Source organism: Wyeomyia smithii, chromosome 1 (genome assembly GCF_029784165.1).
Source record: "Wyeomyia smithii strain HCP4-BCI-WySm-NY-G18 chromosome 1, ASM2978416v1, whole genome shotgun sequence".
In the NCBI taxonomy this organism is placed as follows: domain Eukaryota; kingdom Metazoa; phylum Arthropoda; class Insecta; order Diptera; family Culicidae; genus Wyeomyia; species Wyeomyia smithii.
Window position 1 is genome coordinate 59,220,681 of NC_073694.1, and position 23,499 is coordinate 59,244,179.

At 42.3% G+C, this 23,499-nt stretch overlaps 2 protein-coding genes across 3 annotated transcripts; one reads left to right on the forward strand and one right to left on the reverse strand.

The window, feature by feature from the left end:
* Window positions 1–58: 58 nt before the first annotated feature.
* LOC129719090 (solute carrier family 35 member E1 homolog) lies at window positions 59–15,239 on the forward strand. The gene is made up of 4 exons (XM_055670489.1): window positions 59–965; window positions 13,682–14,016; window positions 14,086–14,325; window positions 14,386–15,239. The coding sequence occupies exons 1-4, from the start codon at window positions 638–640 to the stop codon at window positions 14,656–14,658; spliced, it is 1,176 nt and encodes a 391-aa protein (XP_055526464.1). The 5' UTR covers window positions 59–637; the 3' UTR covers window positions 14,659–15,239.
* Window positions 15,240–15,600: 361 nt separating this feature from the next.
* LOC129719077 (von Willebrand factor A domain-containing protein 8) lies at window positions 15,601–20,529 on the reverse strand. 2 transcript variants are annotated; one of them, XM_055670469.1, is made up of 6 exons: window positions 20,354–20,529; window positions 19,963–20,294; window positions 19,480–19,907; window positions 19,260–19,424; window positions 15,918–19,198; window positions 15,601–15,858 (listed from the first exon to the last, which is right to left on the reverse strand). In XM_055670469.1, the coding sequence occupies exons 2-6, from the start codon at window positions 20,156–20,158 to the stop codon at window positions 15,756–15,758; spliced, it is 4,173 nt and encodes a 1,390-aa protein (XP_055526444.1). In that variant the 5' UTR covers window positions 20,159–20,294; window positions 20,354–20,529; the 3' UTR covers window positions 15,601–15,755. The 2 variants fall into 2 exon arrangements, with proteins under 2 accessions (XP_055526444.1, XP_055526451.1); XM_055670476.1 differs by having other exon boundaries at window positions 20,350–20,529.
* Window positions 20,530–23,499: the final 2,970 nt, after the last annotated feature.

Genomic DNA, 23,499 nt, shown 5'->3' on the forward strand with positions numbered 1-23,499 from the left:
TTTTGTCTGTGGTAAAGCTCATCTGACAGTTCAGCGGTGCGTGTCAGCTGTCAAACCCAGCTGACACTCATACAAACGTTCGCTGCACTTGCTGGCATTATTTTAAAGCGTTTAAGTACTTTGCAGCAGTGCTAAACTCGTTCGTTTACACAATTAATACATCACAAAACGCTATACGCTATTGATTATAGAATATAAATGTGCGAGATCCAGTCGTCGGTAGAGTGCAATATACGTGAACTAGTGTACCGATTTTAAAAGTCAATCGTCCCGCTTCGCCCAGCCCTCGTCGACGGGTTTTCGGTCGTCCCAGCTGCTGTACAGAAAACTGAAAAGTGTAGACGTCAGTGGTAGATTATTCACAATGCAAGGATTTCCTTCAACTATGAAGTCCAATTTTTTAAGTCAGGCATTCTCATCCAGGAGCAATCGTCCAAAGTGTTGATTTGCAAACGGAGTGAAAACTCGCCCACATATTTGAGTAGAATAGTGTTCTTTCAATATAGTTTGGAAAAAGTGTTCCTGTGTGTCTAGGGCAACTCCTAGCAATCAAAAAAGAAGAAGAGCATAAAGTGAGGAAACAAAAGAGTATAGCCTTTCACCCGCCTGCTGATATAGAACGCCACCAGTTACAATCATGGCCGTTGATAAGACCGCAACACGTCAGATGCTGACGATTACATTTCTCTGCATTCTGTGGTACGTTGTATCCAGCAGTAACAATGTCATTGGAAAGATGATTTTAAGCGAGTTCCCGTATCCGATGACGGTGACGATGGTTCAGCTGACCAGCATCACCCTGTACAGCGGACCGTTCTTCAATCTCTGGGGCGTTCGGAAGTACGTTGATATCTCATGGAGGTACTACTTCAAGTTCATCGTGCCGTTAGCGTTGGGCAAGTTTTTGGCCTCCGTCACATCACATATCTCCATCTGGAAGGTTCCGGTGTCCTATGCCCACACGGGTGAGTATTTATTTATATTTTTTGCTCGGCGATTTGGTACGAAAACATTCGGTTGAAATCGATAGCGAATATCGCGACTGGCGATGACCTAACAAATGGCACAACAACTCCAATCAGCAATTAAAAATGTTAGATCCTCACCCCTCTCGTGGCGCTGTTTTTCGATGTACATTTCCCTCTCCCTCTCGCTTGTTTGTTCACATGAGTTCGACTCTTGAAGCAGCCATTGCGCCTTTCGCCACCGCCATCGAGCCTCGAGGTTACCGTTTCGGTTGCTGCTTGTGCTTGTTGCGGGCTGCAGCAGTGAGACACATTGACGCAAACTGATTATAGAGCACCGTCTAATCACTCTTGCGTATGCTACACGGACGGCTTCGGAATGGTTATGTCCCGAATTTGCTTAGCACAGACGCGCGTAGGAAAATGTTGGCGAGAAATGGTTTTAATGGTTAGACGAAGAAGCTAAACATTCGTGCTAGAGCATGCGGTATGAAGTTGTTTCAGTAAATTTTAACTATACAATATGTATTCTATAAATTCAATTGGCTATGAGTATGTAAATTTGATACAATGTTGAAAAATGACGGCCTTGTATAATATGCCAATACGAAAGTGTGTCAATGGCAATAAACTAACAGCAATCCGTGAGCCAAATATATGACCACTCGAGTACAATTTGTTTCCGCATAACAGAAAGATAAGGAATACGGGGAATTATTTTCATATACACCTTTCGAATGATTCCATTCAACCAAAGCCGTGCACAGACATTTTTCTTGGCGGGTGGGGTTGAATTTTCAATGTTTTAGTTTTTGTGGGTGTTTTTATTCTGAAAGATTTGCATTTGGTTCTATTTTTGAGCCCTAGGTATTCCTATGCACAGCAAATTTAAATCTGTTGAATTTTTTTTTGGTTTTTTTCGTATTTGTGAGGTATAGAAGGGGGCCAAGGGCCGGGTCACTGGTGTTATGAGGCACCATTCATGCTATACCAGTGATAAGAGGATTGGCATCACAGCCTCAGTAACCAGCTGGTCAATTGAATTCTGTGTAAATAACTAGAATAACCCTGAGCAAGTTGCAAAAATACTGTCTTGTTAGGGTAGCATCTTGGCAAGACCCCTGAGTAATAACTAGTCAGTTAACTGCCGAAGGATAAGGAAAGGCAAGGATCTCTGAAGGTTAATAAGTGTGTGTAAGTGTGAGTGCGTGTGTGTGTAAATGTATGTGCATCTGTTTGTTTGTTGAGTTTACTATGCTGAAAAACAATGATGATAATAATAAAAATAATGATAATAACAATAATAATCGTAACAATTATAACAATAACAATAATAAACAAACGGAACATAATAATAACAACATATGCTTATCAATAAACAAAAAAAAAAAGACATGATAACATAATACTTAGCTTTGTAAACGAAGAACTGTGGTTTCTTGATCAAATTTCGCTGTGTTAGTGAATTCAATACATATCTAGACATCTAAACTCGAAATTTTATTATGAAACTCGGAATAGAAAAAAAGGAAAATATTAAAAAAAACGAAAAGGGAAAATGAAACAGAATATATATATGAATGATGTAGTCGATAAAGAAACCACGTACACGTTTACTAAATAATACTTAAAAAATACTACATACAACAATACAACTTTGCACATGCAACTAACAATAAATAGTAAAGAATTTAATTTCACGCTTAACTACAGTCCATCCATGAATGCATAAGAGTCACACTGCCAGAAAAAAGTAAAAGCATTAGTTCATTTTATCTAATAGGTAACGAAGTATCATGTGGGACTGTAATGCATTCATGGATATAGACAAGAAAAGAGCTTGCACTATGTGGTCTGGTCCACGTGTGAGAAAAATTCTTTAGTGTTAATTGATATAATATAATAAGAAACTTTCTCACATAGGAGATTGCCGAGATCAGAGTAGGAAAGACTACAACATAGGTATCTGACTCTCATCATCTCCCTTAGCTCCCATCCGCCACCCAGGAGCACGCGCCCTTGGGCTGTCAAAACTCTCATACAATAGTTTTGCGGCTCCATCTTAGGATTCCGTAAAGCTATAAGAACCCGAGATAGGAGCTCAACCACCAAGCCCAGGGGCACAGCAAATTTAAATCTGTTGAACAAACTAAAAAAAAATATTAGGACATTATAAATGACTCCGATGACGGCTTCAGAATTCCTACATAAATTGTATAAATTTTCAATATAAATATCCCTGTGTCCACTTGAAGTTATCTGTGAGCACTATTATAAAATTTTCAATGCTGTGCTATTATTACCACATTTCATAACATTGGAATGTGCATTTAATTTCATTAGCTCCTGCTCAGTTTTTTTCTGAATTCACCCAGCATAAGCGTTTTGTTTCGACTATTGCTGGAGTTCAAACCCCAAACTAGCTTCGCTCCCCCTCATTTGCACACGGCTATGCGTTTATCAGTTTATATTATTGTTTTGTGATGTTTTCATATGTAATATAAACAGAATTGCTTAATCATCATTATGATCGTGGAGCTATTCAAAATAATTTTGCCAATAATTATTTCCACAAATGTATGCATCATGCAATACTTGCTTATCGCTAGCTAGTCTCCTTTTCTCGCGAGTTTCTGGTAACAGAGAGCCAGAACTTTTATGGATTTAGAAATTTTTACTACAGGTTTATTTATTTATTATTTCTTATCAGTGAAATGAATCGTTGAGCCTCAGCATCTGGAGAAACCAGAAAATCAGAGAATTTGATCGTATCCGGCGAGCATTCAAAGCAGTAAGCCTTTTTTAGTTCAGAATTTCTGCATCCTTGAAAAAGTTGTGCTATGGATCCAATTTTGCTTCTCGTGCGACCTAACATTGGGCAATTTTATATAAATTCGCTTTCTATGCATTTTTTTATCGTCGTCTTGGATATTCTAACGCTCGTTAGTATATTTTAGTTGTGTCTAATCATTGATGCGGAAGTCGTGAAGTACAATGCACGGAGGTAAAGGTTTTTTTTTACAAAATCTTCAAAACTATTTAGACAATTCCAGCGTTAGTCATGTCAAATTGAAAATATACTACCCAAAATATTGGGAAAAATTAGTACAGTATGCATCGACATCATCGCTCAAGTAGTATATTCGTGGTGCGATCAGATAGTCATCTATTATGAACTGCTCCACCCATGCGAAACCATCGCTGGGGTCCTCTAGGCTTCAATTGGTGCTTTTGATTCTGGTATTGGCGAAAAAACGTCTACAATTCGAGAATCTACACGACAAAGCCGGCCTCATATTGCAAAAATCGTACAAACTTGATCAGAAACGTTGAACAAGAAAGTTCTATTTCACGCTATATTTATTAGACACCGCTCCGCCAGATATTTATTTTGGCACATATATATATATACATATCGGTCGGTATCGCACGAATAAATTCCTAAATAGTAGCTTCCAGTACGTCAATCGTTGCGGGCTTGTCGCTATATACATGAGCGTTGACATTATTCCACAAAAAAGTCTAAAGGCATTGAATCATACCATGATGTTATACGCTGTGTTCATTTTTTATTCTTACTTACTTTACTTTTATGGCTAACAGACCGTTCACCGGTCTAAGGCCGAACGAATTAGAGATGTTCAGCTTCTTCTGTCCTGGGCAGCCGTTCTCCAGTCTCCTCCTACACCCTTAGATCGTGCATCTTCTTTCACCGCGCACATCCACCGCGTGCGAGGCCTACCACGGAGTCGACGGCCTCTTCCTGGTTCTCTACTGAAGATAGTTTTGGCGGCTCTCTCGTCAGGCATTCTGGCTACATGTCCAGCCCACTGAAGCCTGCCCCGCTGTATTACCTTCACTATATCAGCATGTTTGTATACCTGGTACATGCTGATTCATGCGTCTGCGTCAAACTCCATCTTCCAATTTACCGCTAAGTATCGATCGCAGAACTTTACGCTCAAAAACTCCGAACACTCGTCGATCAGCTTCCTTCAGCGTCCATGCTTCATGTCCGTAAAGGGCCACCGGGAGTACGTCCTATACAGCGCTAGTTTTGTGCGAGTTTGCAAACTAGGGGACCTTAGCTGGTTACGTAGTCCGTAGAAGGCCTTGTTCGCAGCTGCAACTCGTCGTTTCACTTCACGGCTCAAATCGTTGTCACATGTCACAAGCGTACCAAGATAAACGAATTCGTCAACCACTTCAAATCGTTCTCCATCTATCTCCACCTCAGCACTAACACCACGAGAATTCCCACGCTCCCTGCCAGCTATTATGCACTTCGTTTTGGCAGAGTTAATGACAAGTCCCAATCTCGCAGCTTGCCTTTAAAGGTACGAAGGCCTCCTCCACGGCCCTACGGTTGATACCGATGATATCGATGTCGTTTGCAAAACCAAGAAGCATGTGAGATTTCGTGATGATTGTACCGTTTTTTCCACGTTTGCTCTTCGTACTGTACCTTCAAGGACGATGTTGAAAAGTAAGTTAGAGAGCACATCTCCCTGCTTCAGTCCATCCAACGTTACGAACGCGGCTGATGTCTCGCCAGCTATCCGCACGCATGATTTCGATCCCTCCAGCGTCATACGACTCAGCTTAATTAGTTTCGTCGGAAAACCGTGTTTCAGCATGATCTGCCACAGCTCGTTTTTTTTTCACTGAGTCGTATGCCGCCTTGAAATCCACAAACAGGTGGTGAGTCGGTAAGTTGTACTCCCGGAACTTATCGAGGATCTTTTTTTTTTATTCTCGCTTATTTTCCGTCGGTCTAGTTCCGCCACTGTTGTGGCCAATCACCGACGCCCAGGGAGGCGACTCCACACCCAGGACCCTAACTCACGACCCGTTTATTAACGGACCGGCGCCAACGGCTTTACTTCCTCATGCGATGGAAGGCGTGATCCCAGAGTTTTTTCGCCTCAGAAAATCTCCCGGTGTCGGCTAGGATTGAATCTAGACCAGTTGGGTTGGTTGTGAGTGGATCACGCCACCTCACAACCATCGACACCTATGTCGGCGGTGGGATTCGAACCCAGGCGTCGAGCGTGGTTGGCGGAGACGTTACCAACCACACTAGGCCCCCGCTCATATATCGAGGATCTGTCGCAGGGTGAAGATTTGATCCGTCGTGAAACGCCCCTGTCGAAAACCAGCCTGGTATTCGCCAACAAAGGATTCCATTAACGGTCTCAATCTGAAGAACAGGACTTTATATGCGGAGTTGAGCAACGTAATGCCTCGACAGTTGCAACAATCCAATGGATGACCTTTCTTATAGATAGGGCATATGAGGCCTTCCAATCACTCGTTCGGCATATGTTCATCCGCCCAAATCCTTAGCATTATCTGGTGGATCGCATAGTAGCCGCTCGCTTCCTGCTTTTAGAAGTTCGGTCGGGATACCGTCCTTCCCAACGGCCTTGCCGTTTTTCAGCTCACTAATCGCCTTTTTCACCTCCTCTCGTGTTGGTGGCTTCACAGCTTGTTCGTCACTCATAATCGTCATCCTGTTCCTGCTCTGCTCATCCGGCTCCTCACCGTTCAACAGCGCCTGAAAATGCTCCTTACACCTGGCTGCAACCGTCGGTTTATCAGTAAGCAGGTTTCCGTCCTTGTCATTACACATGACCGGCACAGGGAAATTCCTGCTTCTGACTCTGTTGACAATTCTATAGAATCTCCGCACGTCGTTTTGAGCATAGCTGTCTTCTGCGCTGGCGAGCACCTGCTCCTCGTACTCGCGCTTCTTCCGACGGTGGGTTCTATTTTCGGCAGCTCTTGCCCCCCTGTATCTCTCTTTGCTCTGACGCGTAGCCGCAGTGAGCATGCGAAACACCCGAAAAGCGCCAACCGTCTATCAGCCACATGGTGTGTTTTCGAATATTCAAACGTGGGAAATAAGAGCTTCATATGGCCATTAGGGTGGGACAAAAAATAATTGTTAGCTCCCATGCACTTTTCGTGTTCCTTATGGGTCCCATAACAACTGTGTAACTTTGCAGATCGATTGGTGAAACGCCCGATTTGCGCCCGATTTTTAAAGTTTCCATACGATTTTATATGGGAAAATTCACTTTTTCAAAACTTATTCTCTAGAAATTCCCAGTTGGGTCCTAAAAATATATCGATATATGATATTTGTAGGAAATTTTCCTGGAAAAAACTTCTCTGAAGACCGTAAGGCGCTACGATGCTTGTAGAAACAGCTATTCACCCCAAACTGATTGAATGTCTGACGGACGGCTCACAATTGAAATTTTTCAGCAACACTGCTACAGCATGCTGCTATTGCAGACCTGCTTAAGTATGAGAAATAATTTCGCGTGGAATTAATTTTCAAAGTGTGATTTTTGCTCATAGTATCTTCGGGGAAGCCTCCAAGATAAATTTAAGCGATATCATTTCTCAGCACATGGTTGAATTTGCAACAGCAAAACTTTAAAAATCGGGCGCAAATCGGGCGTTTCACCGATCGATCTGAAAAGTTACACAGTTGTTATAGGATCCATAAGGAACACGAAAAGTGCATGGGAGCGAAAAAATAACACCATCGCTTTTTTCCCGTATATCCGTGTCCCAGTCTAAATCCATTCCTCTGGCCGCGGCGAAGTTTATCAGCCTCAGGCCGTTTTCATTGGTTGACGAGTGGATGCTATGCCTTCCAATAACCGAACCTCCAGAATCGCTGTGATTTCGACTCCCTGCCATCTTAGGTGTAGCTGGCGGGATACAGCTTTCCATGGTTCAGCCGCCCGCTCCGGGTCAGACGCTGTTGTACGCCGCCCCTAACATGGGGATACAGCCGCGTACGATCCCCCTTCCCAGTCAGCATACGACCATAGTTTCCACCGGGGGTTGGTTACCCGATCTCCGCTAAAGTTACTCGTATCCCGGTCGGCACCTCCTGGAGGTTGGGATAGGAGCTGCTGGACAGAGGTGAATGCAATCAGTTGTTTTAACGATATGAACAAAAACACACTCTTTCACTGTGTCTCTTCTCGCCGGCCGGTACCAAAACCTCCATGGTCCAACACTCGCTTGCAGCAGCCTTAACGACAGCGGTCTTCTGCGCAAGTATTGCAGAATGCGAAACCCGTCAATGAAACACGCACTCAATCTTGTTAGTAACTCTTATCAAATTTATAATTGCTACTTGTATAGACGATATACTGTTCGTCAACAGCAAAAGTGAAAGAAAAAGGCATAAGGTAACATGGCATTTGAAAAGTGCACCTTACTTGCTCAGCACTTTCAGCAGATTTTTCGTAGCTCAGGCTACAACTGCAGAGATTGGCTCAGCTTTGGATGGTATCCTCAGAGACGTCATTGACTTTGGCTCATTCATAATAAATAATAACTAACCGCCAAGTGGAAACTGCAACCGACAAGATGAATTCGTCTTTCACTCCAGGGCCTGATGGCATTCCTACTTTCGTCCTGATAAAAATGTAAAGCTGTGTTCGTACGTCCACTAAGCTTGCTATTTAACTTGTCGCTTCGACTATGTGTTTTCCCTGTGCACAAAAAGATGACAAAGACAATGTACAGAATCACAGAGGCATAACTTCCCTCTGCGCTTGCTTCAAAGTATTTGAGATAATTATTTATGATGCACTTTTCGCTAGCTGTCTCGATCGATAAGCACGATTTTTATCCAAAGCGTTCTACTGCTACCAACCTCGTACAATTCACGGTGACCGAAGGTGCCCAAACTGATGCGGTCTATACCGATTTGAAAGCTGCGTTTGACTGCGTTGACCGTCGCTAAGATAGGGAAACTTGGAATGCTCTTGTACAATGGCTGAGATCGTATTTGATCGTACGTTCGTGGGTCACAGCGTTCTGCTTGTATATAAATGACGCATTTCTTATATTGCTAGACAATTGCCGTATGTATTTTCCGCAGGAGGGGCATCGTGCATCACCTCTCGAGGACAACTTGTGCAGCATTCGCACAGCTATGGGGGAGACCGCAACGGCGACACTAGGAATGGAAGTACCGAGTGGCAGAAACGAAGGATATGACGTTGCACTCGACATGTGCAACGACGTGGATGGGAACTTTTTCACAGATGCCAGCGAGGTGGTCGACAGGTGGAAGGAGTATTTCCATGGACACCAGCAGCAGATGCCTGACTACCAGCCCCCGATGTTCATGAAGTTCTTTGTGAGATCGGGAAGCTGAAGAACAACAAAACCGCAGGCATAGACGGACTGCCGAGTAAGCTCTCTAAACATGTGAGAGAGAAGAATGGGTCAATGGGAATGGGTCAGGATTTGGAAGGAGAAAAAACTGCCAGACAAGCGGATGGAGGGAGTCGTCTGCCCCATCTACAAAAAGGGCGACAAGCGAGAGTGCCGCAACTACCGCGGTATCTCGCTTATCAATGCCGCCTACAAAATAATTTCAGATTCTGCTCCGTCCTATGTCATCGTCAACCAGGAGGTTTGTGGGTCAGTACCAACCTGGCTACATGGGAGCCCGTGCCACCACGGACCAGATCTTCTCAATCCGATAGATTTTACAGAAATGGCGCGAACAACGTACCCACACCACATTTTCATTGACTTCACGGCAGCCTATGATACAGTCGATCGACAACGAATTTCCAGATAAACTGACTCAACTGATCAAGGCCACCATGACACAACTGATGTGCTAGGTGCGTGTTTCGGGGATACTCTGGAGCCCCTTTAAATCGCGTTAAGACATGATGATGGACTTTCCTGTTTACTGTTTTACATCGCCCTTGAGGGTGTGATCCGGAGGGCGGGTATTGACACGAGGGGCACGATTTTCATAAGGTCTGTTTAGCTTCTGGGCTTCGCGGATGATTTCGCCATTATAACATGTAACGTTGCGACGGCGGAGAAAACTTACGACCGACTGAAAACCGCAGCCGGACTGCGAATAAATACGTCGGAAACGAAATACATGCGAGTGAGAGGATCCAAGGAGAACAATATCAGCGGTGAGCTTGAGGTAGTCGACGAGTTCGTGTATTTAGGATTACTGGTGATCGCCGAGATAGGCTGCCATCACGGCTAACTAATAATACGTGCCCCGAAAGCTATCCGTTTAAGTTATTAATTTATAGGTGAATTAAGTGGCCAAACTTGTTAAAAAGTGTCAAGTTGTGATCTGTGATGCTTTGTCTAAGTGAGAAAAGTGAAGGTTTTGTGAAAAACACACTGTTCCTTGCGTGAAAGTAATAATTTTTCCTCGAATTGCAATTGAAAATTGTAAGGCCAGCTAAGTTGCGTGAGTGCGAGTGCCTACTTTGTGCGTCGCGCTAACTAGCGGTTCGTTATTAACATGCGAAAATGGAATGCATGGCAGTGTGAGGGAAGAGAACGATAATATCTGGAGAGAGAGCGAAGAGAGTGGTGTTGCGCTGTGCTTGTCGGCGTTTGTTTCGCTGGCATAGGCATAACTAGCGAACCTATACATTGGAGAGGTGACGGGGCACTCACCGTTGGGGCAGCTGTCAACATCAAAACGGATAACGGCAATGCAAAATGATACAACTCGCCCGTTTTGATGTTGACAGTTGCCTTAACGGTGAGTGTCTTGTCATTTCTCTGATGTATAGGTTCGCTAGGCATAACCAAAATAAAACAGATGAGTATAAGTTTTTGTATCAAACATTTTAAGAATGCATAGGCTCTGTGTGTAGTGGTTTTCAGCGGGTTTTGGACTTTGTCAGAAGTGTATATGTGTCATCTGTCGGGTGCACAAAGTGTGGTAGCTTTTCAGTTGCGGGTAGAGTTTTTTTTTTATATTTACAAACCAGATTGTGCGATGCACTCTCACAGGTCAAAATTGGCAGTTTTACAATATAGTTTCAAAATTTATCATTCGAGCATGACAATGCGGCATGCGATTGATGCATCGTCTACAATTGTGAGTCCTGGCAGGGCGGTGACATTTTATTCAGGTCCATGTTCTTGTTTTATGATTTTCCTAGCTTTTGGACAAATGTTGATATACATAAGTAACTTTTATTTAATTATGTTGAAATCGTTTTGGGCGTGAAAATAGTTCACGACAACTGAACTTTGATTGCATTTATTTTGGCATTTTAATAATAAATTTGGAACTCTGTTTTGTTTAATATGCTTTTTTGCATTTTTTTAAGTTTTTGGGCTATGAATGCATGGAACTTTGTCAGTTTTTATACTCAGTAGGTGTCTTTGGTGCGAAAGGTCGTGTCGCGTATGCGTCAGTAGGAGAAAATGGAGCGGTCGTGCATCATCGGTGAAACGCATCATCGGCCCGGGTGAGTTTTGTTTATCTAAGGGTTTCCGGAGTGTAGTGGGCACGCTATTATTTACTTCGGGAAGGCCAGCTCAGTTTCGCGCACGTTATTTTGACAGCGCTCAGTGTAACTATCTTAATACAGCGGTTTCGGAGTTCAATGACCATTACATCGTATAATGCTCGGGTGTGCCTTGTGGGTGTTTTACTCGCTCTATCGGTTCTTTGAGCTGGTACCAGTAGTTTGCATTCGGCGTGCGGTGCGTTTTACGAAATTCATTCGTTTCGAGGTAAATTTTAATAGTTCACAGGATGAAACGCGAAGTTTGGTGTGATACAGACTGTTAACGATTGGTTGCTGATAATAACGATTGGTAGAAACTTCGATTCTCCTATATGCCGATACAGCGATCGTGATGCGGTTCTATTCATATCGTCTTCTGATGGCCGGTTGCGCAGAGACCGAGAAATATCCATATCGGGCGCGAATTTGTGTAGAAAAGATCGCACCATCAACCTCGATGGATCCAGATCAATTCCTTTCCACTAACACTGATTCCTTCCTTTGATACTTGTGGATGATGCAGAGGATTCCTCGGTCTCTAGTAGCAACAAGTATTAAACTAACACTCCCGATATCCCTTCCTCTATTGATCTGCATTGGGCGTGGCCAGCTACGTTATTGACCAGTGAAAAGAAAAATCACCAGGAATTGTACACTGAAAATGGCTTGCTACTCCTAGGCACCATTTTGACGGTTCTTTGTGCAATTTCAGCTGATTCTGGTCAATCGCGGGCAACACACGGGCGATCAAATATGCTATGCTATGCTATGCTATGCTATGCTTAGGATTACTGGTGATCGCCGATAATAAAATCAGTAAAGAGATCCACAGACGCATCGAGGCTGGAAATCGTGTCTTTTTTCACTTTGAAAGACCCTTCGATCGGGTCGAGTGTTCTGTTCAAAACCCTGACCGGTAGTGCTGTACGGAATCGAGACAACAACGCTTCTCGCGGAGAACCTTAACGCTCTTTAAGTTTTCGGTGCTGCGGACTATTTATGGTGAAATACAGAAGGACGACGTTGAATGGCGACAGTGCATGAAATATGACCTGCACGCGCTGCTTGAAGAGAACCCTATCGCGCACCTGGCGAAAGTCCACAGGTTGTGGTTAGTGACTGTGTTATAAAGAGATACGCAAAGAGAAAAGCAGTAAATATGGCAACGCTTTGCTAATATTATATTTTAAACAATTCTGGCAACCATATTCAATTTCGCACGACTTTTCGTACGCACTAGAAAGTTTATTGAAATTTCGAAGCTTTGTAAGTATACATTACCGATATTACCGAGTTTCAAGGAGTTTTTCCATCACATTCATACAAATTTTTAATTTTCAATTTATCATTCATAATACGAACACATTTTCCGTTGAAACCATAATTGCTCGTGGTTTACAAAATTTATACTGATTGTAACACATATTCTGTGCGAAAAGTAACACGCATGAGTTTGTTTACTTTGCACACCTGAAGCCTCGATTTGACGGTTCACTTGGAGTTTTTGACCTCACTCTTTGCGTATCTGTTTATAACACCGTCTGTATTTGCGGTGGGTCGGTCACGACGTAAAGAAGACAACCCTGTGGCATCACTTCTCTTCATCAACCCTGCCGGTCCTTGTTTTCGGCAGTCTAGTATTGGCGTTGACGGTGTTGCTGATATTTGTTTGGTTTCTGCGTGCGAAAAAAAAAGAAGGAAATATTTTTGCTTTTGTCATCACGCACATTTTGACAATTACATACGAGAGTTCACGTAGGTGCGAACAGCCTTCGAAATCTCTTTCAACGCGAATAAACCGAATGCGAGAAACAAAACTAACTTTGCTTTGGTTATTCTTGGAAACATATATGAAAAAGGTTCTTGTGTGTTTTATTACTTATTTATGGTCTTGTGAAAGTTATTAGCAATTTGTGGGAAAAGGTTGAAAATGGTTGAAATAGAGGGGCTCAGCGTGCACGATGGCTCTAAAACTCTAATTCAACTTAGATATAGAGCAGATGCTTTATTCTACAGTTTTATCGCAGCAAATATTGTTTACATATAAACAAACGTTGAACAACTAGAAACACAGAAAGTTTATTAACACAATTGGGAAGCGAAAGCGTCCCCCTGTGTTGGTTAAGTTACTCATGAACCTAAAAAAATGATGACAAGCTTTTGTAGGTATTACTCTTTACGATATGCAATGCTGAAAAAAGAGTGAAACTCATTAGCGTCAATTACTAGCTTCACGCCTACAGCCATTATTAGAGCTAGACTAATTAGTTCACAACTGACTTAGAATAAATACTTGACCATCAAGCCTGAAATTCCCGTACCATTATGACACCCTGTGGACTGGCATTCTACCATTCAAAACTAACGCCCCATTCTCCTCCATTGCAGTGAAAGCTACCATGCCACTGTTCACCGTTATCCTCTCGCGAATCATCATGGGTGAACGGCAAACCAAAGCCGTCTATCTGAGCCTGGTGCCGATCATCGTGGGCGTTGGGATTGCCACCATGACAGAGCTATCGTTTGACACGATCGGTCTGGTCAGTGCCCTGCTGGCAACGATGGGCTTCTCGCTGCAGAACATTTTCTCCAAAAAGGTTCTCAAGGAAACCAGCGTCCACCACTTGCGGCTACTGCACATTCTCGGCCGGCTGGCCCTGTTTATGTTTCTACCGCTGTGGGTCTACTTCGATCTGTTCAACGTAATCAAGCATCCGGCTATTGTGAGTAGCAAGCATGTGTTTTCGACGAACAGAACAGCAATGTAATTGTTATTTGAAACTAATTCACAGGTGACTGGAGATTACCGGGTTATAGCGCTGCTTTTCACTGACGGTGTCCTGAACTGGTTGCAGAATATCATAGCGTTTAGTGTTCTGTCGATCGTTGCTCCGTTGACCTACGCTGTAGCCAGCGCCAGCAAACGAATTTTTGTGATAGCAATCTCGCTTTTCATCCTCGGCAATCCGGTGACGTGGATGAATATTTTTGGCATGCTGCTGGCCATCATTGGTGTGCTGTGCTACAACCGGGTTAGTAATTTTATATTCCAGGAGCCAGAACTTCCGATAATCTCAGATAATTAATTGCAGGCGAAATATTTCTCTCGATTACACCCGGCAAAAGATACGATCCTGCCGTACACGAGCTCCAACAACAATATCAAGTATCAACCGCTGGAGGATACTTCACTGCTGGTCGGTAATGGACACTACGGGGGAAAGAACGGGCTCGCTAATGGTGGCCATCTTCAGAACGGCACCGTGCATCACCACAGTGGGACCAGTAATGGTACAACGAATCTATTGCTGAGTAACGGAGGCACTCAAATGAATGGCACCGGCAACAAGTTACTATTTGTCTAAAAAGTGTATATTGACTGAGTTAAATTCATACAGTTAGGACAATGAACAAGGCCATTGGTAGGATTGTTTCTTGCTTGTACAGTTGAGCTTAGCGATAAAAACTAGTTGATTGACTATTTAGGTTAGATTGTAAAGCTGTTTATAGTGTTTCTAGTAATTGTAACAAATTCATGTGTGTGCTAGCCACGATGAAGGCGCGCTGTGACGAGAGCGGAGTGCTTCGCCGATAAAGAAGCTACCTAAAGAAGATTTATTTATTTCCAACCTCTATATTTTATCTTGATCTTGAAAGAGTGAAATGCTTGATTTGGCCCAACACTACAGAAACAGAGATTGTGTAATGACGAAAAAAAAACTTGACGAAGCAGTATTCATCCGGTGCTAATCAATTCGGATTCAACTCCATAACAACTCACTAGCGGAACGTACTATAGAACCATTCACCGACAGGATCAATGAGCAATTTTGTTTGATGCAATCGTACTTGAGAGCAAAATGTATGTACTTGAAAAAACCGTGAAACGTGACGGTGCAAATTGAGAAAAAATAAAAGCTATTTTATACAATTTCTGGAACCGAAATTATGCAGTGGATTATTGTGTAGGACAAAAATAAGTCCCATAGGACCTTTTTACACATACAAACTTTTTCAGAGGCAACCGGAATCACAACAGGAACAATTTTACCGTCTTATAGAAGCTTCAACGAGCAACTCGTTTCATTTGAATAACAATTTATTCTGGAGAACGATTTCGAAAAACTTGTCCATTATAGAGAAAATATTTCAAGGAACTTTCTAATTTTTTTTTTCTGGAAAAAACCGGGTAACGACTTCGGGTTAAAGCCATACAATCTTTTTTTTCTAGCTTTGATTATTTCAGTCTTTCAATGTAACCGATCTCAAAGCAAGAAATTCATCTTATAACAAAAGATATTATAACGTATTTCAGCAATATCTATATTTTTCTTTCTTGGAATTAAATATTTAACAGTATTTCCAATTTGTTGCTAATTCTTACAGCTACGTTCTAAAAAGCATAATCCTTATTCCCTGTAACAGAACACCCGTCTATAACCAGTATTCTCCAACCAGCACGTCACTGCAACACTGAGGCGGCGAAGATCTGCTTCAAAATTTGCGGTAGTTGCTCAAGATTCATGCAAACAAAGCTCTTACCGGCCGTCATGTTATTGGCAATTCTAAAAAAATTAAATCACATTAGCCCTAATCAATCATACCTCACGGTTGTCAAACTTACAGCTGTGCTTCATCTCCCAAACTTCCAATAAAGATCACGTACCCTTGTACCTTGGGCGACTGCTTCTGTAGTACATCGTTCAAATTTTTCGGTGAAATTCCGTACCGCGATAGGTTGGCGTCGCTCAAAACCACAACGATCGCCTCATCGCAATCCTCTTTCGCCATAGAGTCTACCGCATTTTTAGTAGCTGCCAGAGTATGATCTCCGCTCCAGCAGTACTGTGAATGAGCGTGCATCATCTTGATCGTATCCAACCGTCGTTTATCATCCTTTGGAGGATTGCTCACGTTGATGAAAGGAATCTCTACAGCCTCTCCACTGTGACCCACGATATCGTACTTGATTTTTGTTTCGAATCCATCGAAAGCCTCCATTACCATTACTACCGCTTCTAGCTGTCGGTCAAGACGACCATCATAACCGTTGAAGCGATACATCGAACCTGAAACATCCACTACTAGCTTGAGACGTTTAGGCTTCTCCTGAGGTTGCCCAGGTTCCGGGTCCTGTTCAACCCTCTTTTTGTAGATGCTTTTTTCCCCTGTGATTCCTTCAACCAATTTTGTATCGTCCATTTCACCGGACGTTTGATGCTTTTGCCATTGGCGTTCCTTACTCTTTGCCTGCAGCGCCTGTAGAATTACCCTCAGTTGTTGCACCTGCTTCTTAACCGGTCCAGCAAATTCCATATAAACCTTATGGTCATACTGACTCATATGAATTTCCTTCAGCTTCTGCTCGAATGCTTTGCGGTTCATTTCCCGCGCTGCGAGTTTAACATGCTCCGGAATATCGTCCTTTTCGGCATCTGACAGTTGATGAACCTTGTGGCCAGCATCCAACCGGTAGGGTCCTCCTTTTCCTCCCAACCCAGCCGTATCTCGGCCTCCGGTACCGCCAGCCCAAGTGTTACCACCTACATGAGGATCATTGTTCGGGTCAACCTTGCCGTGCTTCGGAGCGGACACATCTTTCCCACTATTGCTTTTGATCGTCATCTGAATCTCTCGCTGACGTCGTAATACCGCTAGCTCATTTTGCGCATAGGGCCCGATTTCGAGGCCGTGCTTCAATAACACGTTGGTAACCTGATCTAGGGTTTCAGGAGTATACCGGTCATAGTCCAGTACGTTTCCTACCAGTTCAGCCATATCATCGCGTGGAAATTTTTGCAGGTGCTTCACAATATTCACCACCTCCCGAGTAGAATACGGGTAGTTCAAAATGCCGCTGTCAGCCATATCTCGCAACTCCGAAAAAGCATCCACCAATTGGCGGATGGTTTTATCCGGAACATCTGGTCCGTACTGTTTCAACAGGTAAATCTCCGAACTGGGTGATGGATTATCTACTGCATGGCAGGAGAACAGATCTCCTAACGAGGCAAAGAAATCATTTCCCAGAAAGGGAAACCCAGGTCGGTTCGCCAGAACAATCATTCGGAAGCCCGGGTGAGTGTATATCAGTTTATCGTTCTCAGTGGGGGTTCCCCTGGCGGGAGGGCAAATTTTCCGTCCATCGGACAGCATCATTTCTCCGTTCTCGACCAGAGTTTTGAGGATGCAGGTCACATGGATGGGAGCTTTGTCCGCTTCATCAACTACCAACACGTGTCCATTTTTGACAGCCTTCACCAGTGGTGAATCTTCGTAGATGATTATTCGATCTCGTATACTGGCCTGCAGCGTTAGCGATTGTACAGTTGTGTCACGATGCAGTTGAATATATTCACGGGGCCGATTCATCAACTGCAGCAGACGGTCGGCGATTTTGTTCTTTCCAACTCCCTGATTACCGACTAAGAGCAGGTGTTCACCAAGCGTGAAATCTTGCAAAAGTCGTTCCATTAGTTTCACGTGCTGTGGAACATTGTAGAACACAATATCCGGCACCTTGCTAACGGCTTCGGTTTGATAAATTGGTACTTTTGTGTTTCCGATTCTCAGAACGCCACCGTCTGTGGAGATAGTAATGTTTTCATCGCGACCTTTTTGCGTCGGCTCGATTTTACATTTGCGAAGAGCGTTTTCCAGCACGCTTCTCGGAAGGTTTGGCATAAACTTAGTAAGGAATGTGTTGTGAAGGATACTGTGCGCGGAACGGTCGGAAAGCAGCTCGCCATATTCGTGTAATCGGCGAGCGATTCGCAGTAGCTGTCTAGTGGAGAGGTTACTAGCCAAATTTTGCATCGTACTGTCTTGCGAATCTCGCAAGTAATGAGCTACTAGGAGAATTTGGTGCATTGTGCTATCCAGTGGCCCATAAAGTGAATCAATCACCGATAATTCTTCATCTTTGCTCAATCCACGTATTTCGTGGAAAAGGAACAAGTTCAGCGTCTCTGAAGTAATCCAGTTCGTACCAGTTTTCTGATGTGGTTCAGCCATAGCGGCAATTCTGAATGCCGGATTGATACGGAGAATTCCACGCGAGGTTAAATCATCTTTGGCGAATCCTAACTGGAGTAGCCGGTCATATCGATCGTGACGCATCAACCTTCTACCGTCGTACAGCTGCATTTCTCGGTCGTGAACAAGTCGGTGCAGAATAGCTAGTGTACTGTGGTGCAATCGGTGTATTCCATCCAAGGTTATCACGTGACCGCTTAAAGCGGCTAGCAGCAGGGGCGAATCTTGCCACACGGTGTCTCCGTTCAGTTTGGTTGTACGCTTTTGGATCAAATCTCGTGCCGTCATGTCCTGGTACAGAACCATGGTTTCAGCTTGCTGGTCTAGCAGATGGCAGAGTTCGCTCACTAGAATAGATTTCCCGCAACCTTTGGGACCAATCAAACAAATGTCGCCAACGGCGATGGACTGTATTAACTCTGCGAGCAGGTTTTGCTGGTAGTTTGTGTTTTTGTAGGCGGTCGACAGATTTTCTATGTCTGATTTCCCTTTTTGCATTTTAAATCTGACGGGTTTACTATTTACTTTCAAGTTTACGGAGAGCGTTTCGTCGCCGTTTTTTTCTACACCAACTATTTCAGTTAATGCCACTTGATCAGGTACAATCTTCAGTGACTCCATCAAAGATTTTGCAAGACCAACACCTTCTTTTTCGAGAAAAACAGGGTACGGATAGAGCCGACTAAGTAGACTATATTCCGACAGTAGCGGGTTGTTATTAATTAACATTCCGGCGTAGCGAAGATTGTCAATTGGGAAATCAGGCAGCGTTGATGCCGATGACAACACACTGAAGCCGAATGAGGTAAGCTTTGTTAAAACTTCTGGGCTCTTTTGTCCCGCTAGCGTCTTAACTTCGCTGAGAATGTCCTGGAAAAGCATGAAAATAAGTTATAAGAGGACACGATTGACACGAAACTATTCCACCTACCGCATAGGGCAAATCACTGACATCTCTTGCTTGAAACCTGGATCGTAAAGGTGGATCCAGTGGTGAACCTCGATATTTTGGAACTGGAAGCCCAAGAGCGATAACTCTGAAATCTTCCGAAACTCGAACCAGCCCCCACTTATCCAACTGATCTGCGTTGAAGCGCTACGAGAGAGGAACTTTCATAGAAACAAAAAACGGACATTTACTCATCTCAAACCTCCAGTAGACTGTCATAATTCTTTGCCGATATCAGGAACCGACCATCTTCCAAGTGCATCTCACGATTCTCGAGCAGGTTGTTCAAAATCGGCAGCACATTTCGTTCCGTTTTCTCTACACCTTCGATAACCAAAATGCGACCTTCCGTGGCCGCCCTTACCGCGCTCTGATTGTAGTAGCTGGCCGTGCCATCCGCTATCTCCCTGCGCTGCTTCAGATCGCTCTCTGTCGTGTCACGATTCAGCAAAATGTACTCTACTTCGCGCTGCGTCAGTTCCGAGTACTGCATAATCAAATTTCTTCGCAAGCTGCCTGGCCTTCCCAAGAGAATCATATCTTGGCCAAGATTGTCCTTCTGTAGCATCCAGCGTAGATGGTGCAAGCGAGTTTGTGATAGCTGAGCTTCGCCGTCTTCCGCCACTTTGACTGAATCAAAAGTTGGACGCTTTAAATTCAAAATGATTAGAGCATAGCTACCTACCATAACCATTTGGGACTAGTTCCGGTTGTTTAGGAGGTTCTATCTGCTTTTCCACATCGTCTATCCGAATGGTGGCTCCCGTGGAACTGTGTCGGTACCAAAACGGTGCTGCTATGGTGTTGCCATTACCACCATTCGTTAGTATTCGTTTCAGCACGTTCAGTCTCCGTACGGTTTGGACGTTCCGAGGAAGCATGTTGAACTATGTACAATGACAAAGCTTCTTGCTGGAGACGTTAGCTAATCACAGCTATCACCGTTGCTTGACAGTCTTCTGCATGCGTATAGGTACAAAGTTCATCAGATTTGTTCGCGTCAGACCTACGCTCAAGCTAGAAAAGCAGGTTCGTGAAGCTTGTGAAAGTATTTCAAAATTACATCACTCACTCACCCGATATTTAAAAAGTCACACTGTGGAAACACTATTTTTATTCAAAAGTGTATCAAACTCGTTTAAAGGTTCGTGGCGTTGCACGTCTTGTGCAGAGGGCTGTTCAATCCTTTAATCGCAGTTATACAAATCCAACTGGAATGAGGACTGAATGCAGACAACTGATTTTGACATTTCCTTACGATTGTTTTTTCGTGGTTTGATGATTTCTCCGTTAGCTTTACACATGAAGGTGCAATGCAATATTTCAATTACACGCAGAAAACAAAGTAAGATAACACCATTTAAAATCAACATGAGTTGTTTGGAATCAGGGATACCAAATGTGCAGATTTGTCTGCAATACGCAGATTTTTGGAGTCCGTGTGCAGATTTTTATTGATTTACAGATATTTGCAGTTTTTCCACGGTTTCTGCAGATTTTTGTCAGAGTCTCCTTATATTTGCGCCGATTTTCTCAAAATGTGTGCCGATTTTTACAAACTTTTGCCTGCGCGAGCGAATTTTTTTCGAGATTTTTTTGAGATTTCGAGCACATTTTTCCGGTTTTTCGAGCAGTTGCAGACATTTTTCAAAAACATCTGGCATCTCTGTTTGGAATCAACATAAATGAAAACGATATAAGCACAGAATATGTGTAAGTAAAAACTTAATGGCTGACGAATTCAGCGAAGTATTTTATTGGTTATCAACACGTTTTCAAAAAAACGCAAAAGTATTCGTCAAAATTTGCTGGTTCACGATTTTTTCAAAGCAACAAAAAGTGATCGACATTATTTTGACTCAAACAAAAAATTATTTAAAAACCTTGTTTCCTCCAGCAACATTGTTCCATTATTTATTCTTCATTTCATTGAAGTTGAAATATCCTGATTAATCCACCTTAAAGTGAGAAACGAATTTTACATTTCTAGATAAACATTTCAAAAGGTCCTATCTGCTTTCATCGTTCCCAACAACCAATTTCATTGTATAACGGCTTGTTAAGCTATAGTTCAGCCGAAATCCACTGAATAATAGTTTATTAAGCTGTGAATCAACAAAACTGTTTGTTGGGTTTTCTGTAGCGTCTTTTTATTTCGGTAATAGCTCAGCTTTAGTAACTCTCCCAAGCGTGGTTTTCGTTCAGAAGGCTAGAGTGATACCTCCGCTATAAACTTGTGCAAATAACGTGTCATAAAATGTGTTTAATAAGTTGCTGTGGTTGAATGAAAGTAACCGATCAAAAAATCGATCGAAGCAGATAGGACCTTTAGATATGTTTCTCTAGATTTCTCATTTTTCCTTGTAAATCAATTTTGTTCAGCAAAGTTGTAATACATTTCATAACAAATAACTTTTCCGAATACTTCATATCTTTCTATTTGAGTAGACTTTTGTGGAATTTTCTATAGAAAGCCCTTAAAATATTTTTTTTTAATATAACTTTGTATAGTGATTTGCTACCTAGTTTGTTACAATTTTTCAATACTCTACATTGTTGTTTGCTATAATAAAACAATTTAACCGTAGAAAGTTTATTTGTATCGCTTATATTGCTTCAGTCATTGAATATTTTTATTAAAATAATTTACTTACAGATATCAAAAAAAGACAAATGCCTTTGTCAGGATAGAATTACGTTTGACTTATTGAGTCATTTCCAAAATTTTCATACATATTATCGCACGCATGGGAATAAACAAAAAAAATGGCCCCAGAACACGCCCCAGAAGCATGAAAATAAAATCATCTCGAACACATCTCCAACTTTTAGAAGTCTGAGCGGTCAGAAATTTACACAATCAAAATTCTACCAAAATGCCCAAAAACGTAAAACAGTGGAGAGGCAACATAAATCAATATAAATGAATTCCAAATTCAATTGAAAACTGTTCGAATGAACAGAAAAACGCCTATCTAGCTTTCCACGAAAATATAACAACGTCGTAACGCAGCATAGCAACTCCAACAAACAATGGGTTTTTTGTTATTCAAATTTCGTCGAGCGCATGCGCGGATCAAAATGAACAAAACTGTTTATGAAAGTTGCTATACTACGTTGCAAAATTTTCATGTTTTTCACTCTATCACTGCGATTGAAAATTACCCAACACCGATTTATCGTGCATAGTCCGTCATCAATCGTTGAGCTGTTCAAGATTGTATACGAAAAAGGTGTAGCATTTTGGTCAGCTCGACGCTTAAGATAACATGCAGATTAACGATATTATCATTTTTTGCACCTAATGCTATTGGCATATTTTTTGCACTTCAAAGTACGAAAGAAAAGTGCGAAATTGACTGTCAGAATGGGGGTTTATATTGAGGGGTTATATTTATTTTCAGGTCCCATTCTACCAAAACTTAAAGTTTGATATGTCGCAACCCAAGCAGCAAAATTTGTTTCGATTAGAATTTTGTGCATCACAGCAAAAAATTCTTATGCGAAATTAAGTTGCAGCTACATCTAAATTTTTTATACAATGACAAAAAAAGCGCAGGAGGCGGAGCCAATTGCAACATGTTCGTTGTTTCAACACAAGTTTCAAGAATGAAACAGCAATATGTATGAACTGATGCGTGAAATTCAATATCAACATGGTAAATGCTGCATGGTTGAATCTCAGCAACGGAGATGTATCGTAGCTGCAACTAGGGCGAAATAGCAAGTACATGGCGTTGTAGTAAGATTGTCAAATGGCAAATGGTCACAATGGCAAAAGATTGTCTGTATAGCGCTTTATCTTTGATTATTTCCACAAATTTGATGAGAATTCAACTGCAGTTATTAATTTCTATTGAAATTTCTCGTTTTTACTATACACGTCATTTGCCGTAGAAACACTTGCAAGTTTATGGCTCAGTTTTTAATTTTGCTTCCCTTATCATGCTCATTATAATGCTCATTCTCAGGTTTTAATTTTGCTTCTTTAATTCATCAGCACCTCAGCATAATGATAAAATTCAAAGCAATGTATTTAATTCCGTTTCAGAAACCCACATTTTTAGACGGTTTCTAATCCAAGTATCCAAAAGTTACAACGCAGTAAATAACCTTATCTCAAAAACAAATATAAGGCGAACGATCGGACAAAAGTGGCTGTGACATAGCTTGAGGACATGACAGTAACTTTTAGAAGTATTGTTGTGTGTTTGTTTTTTTT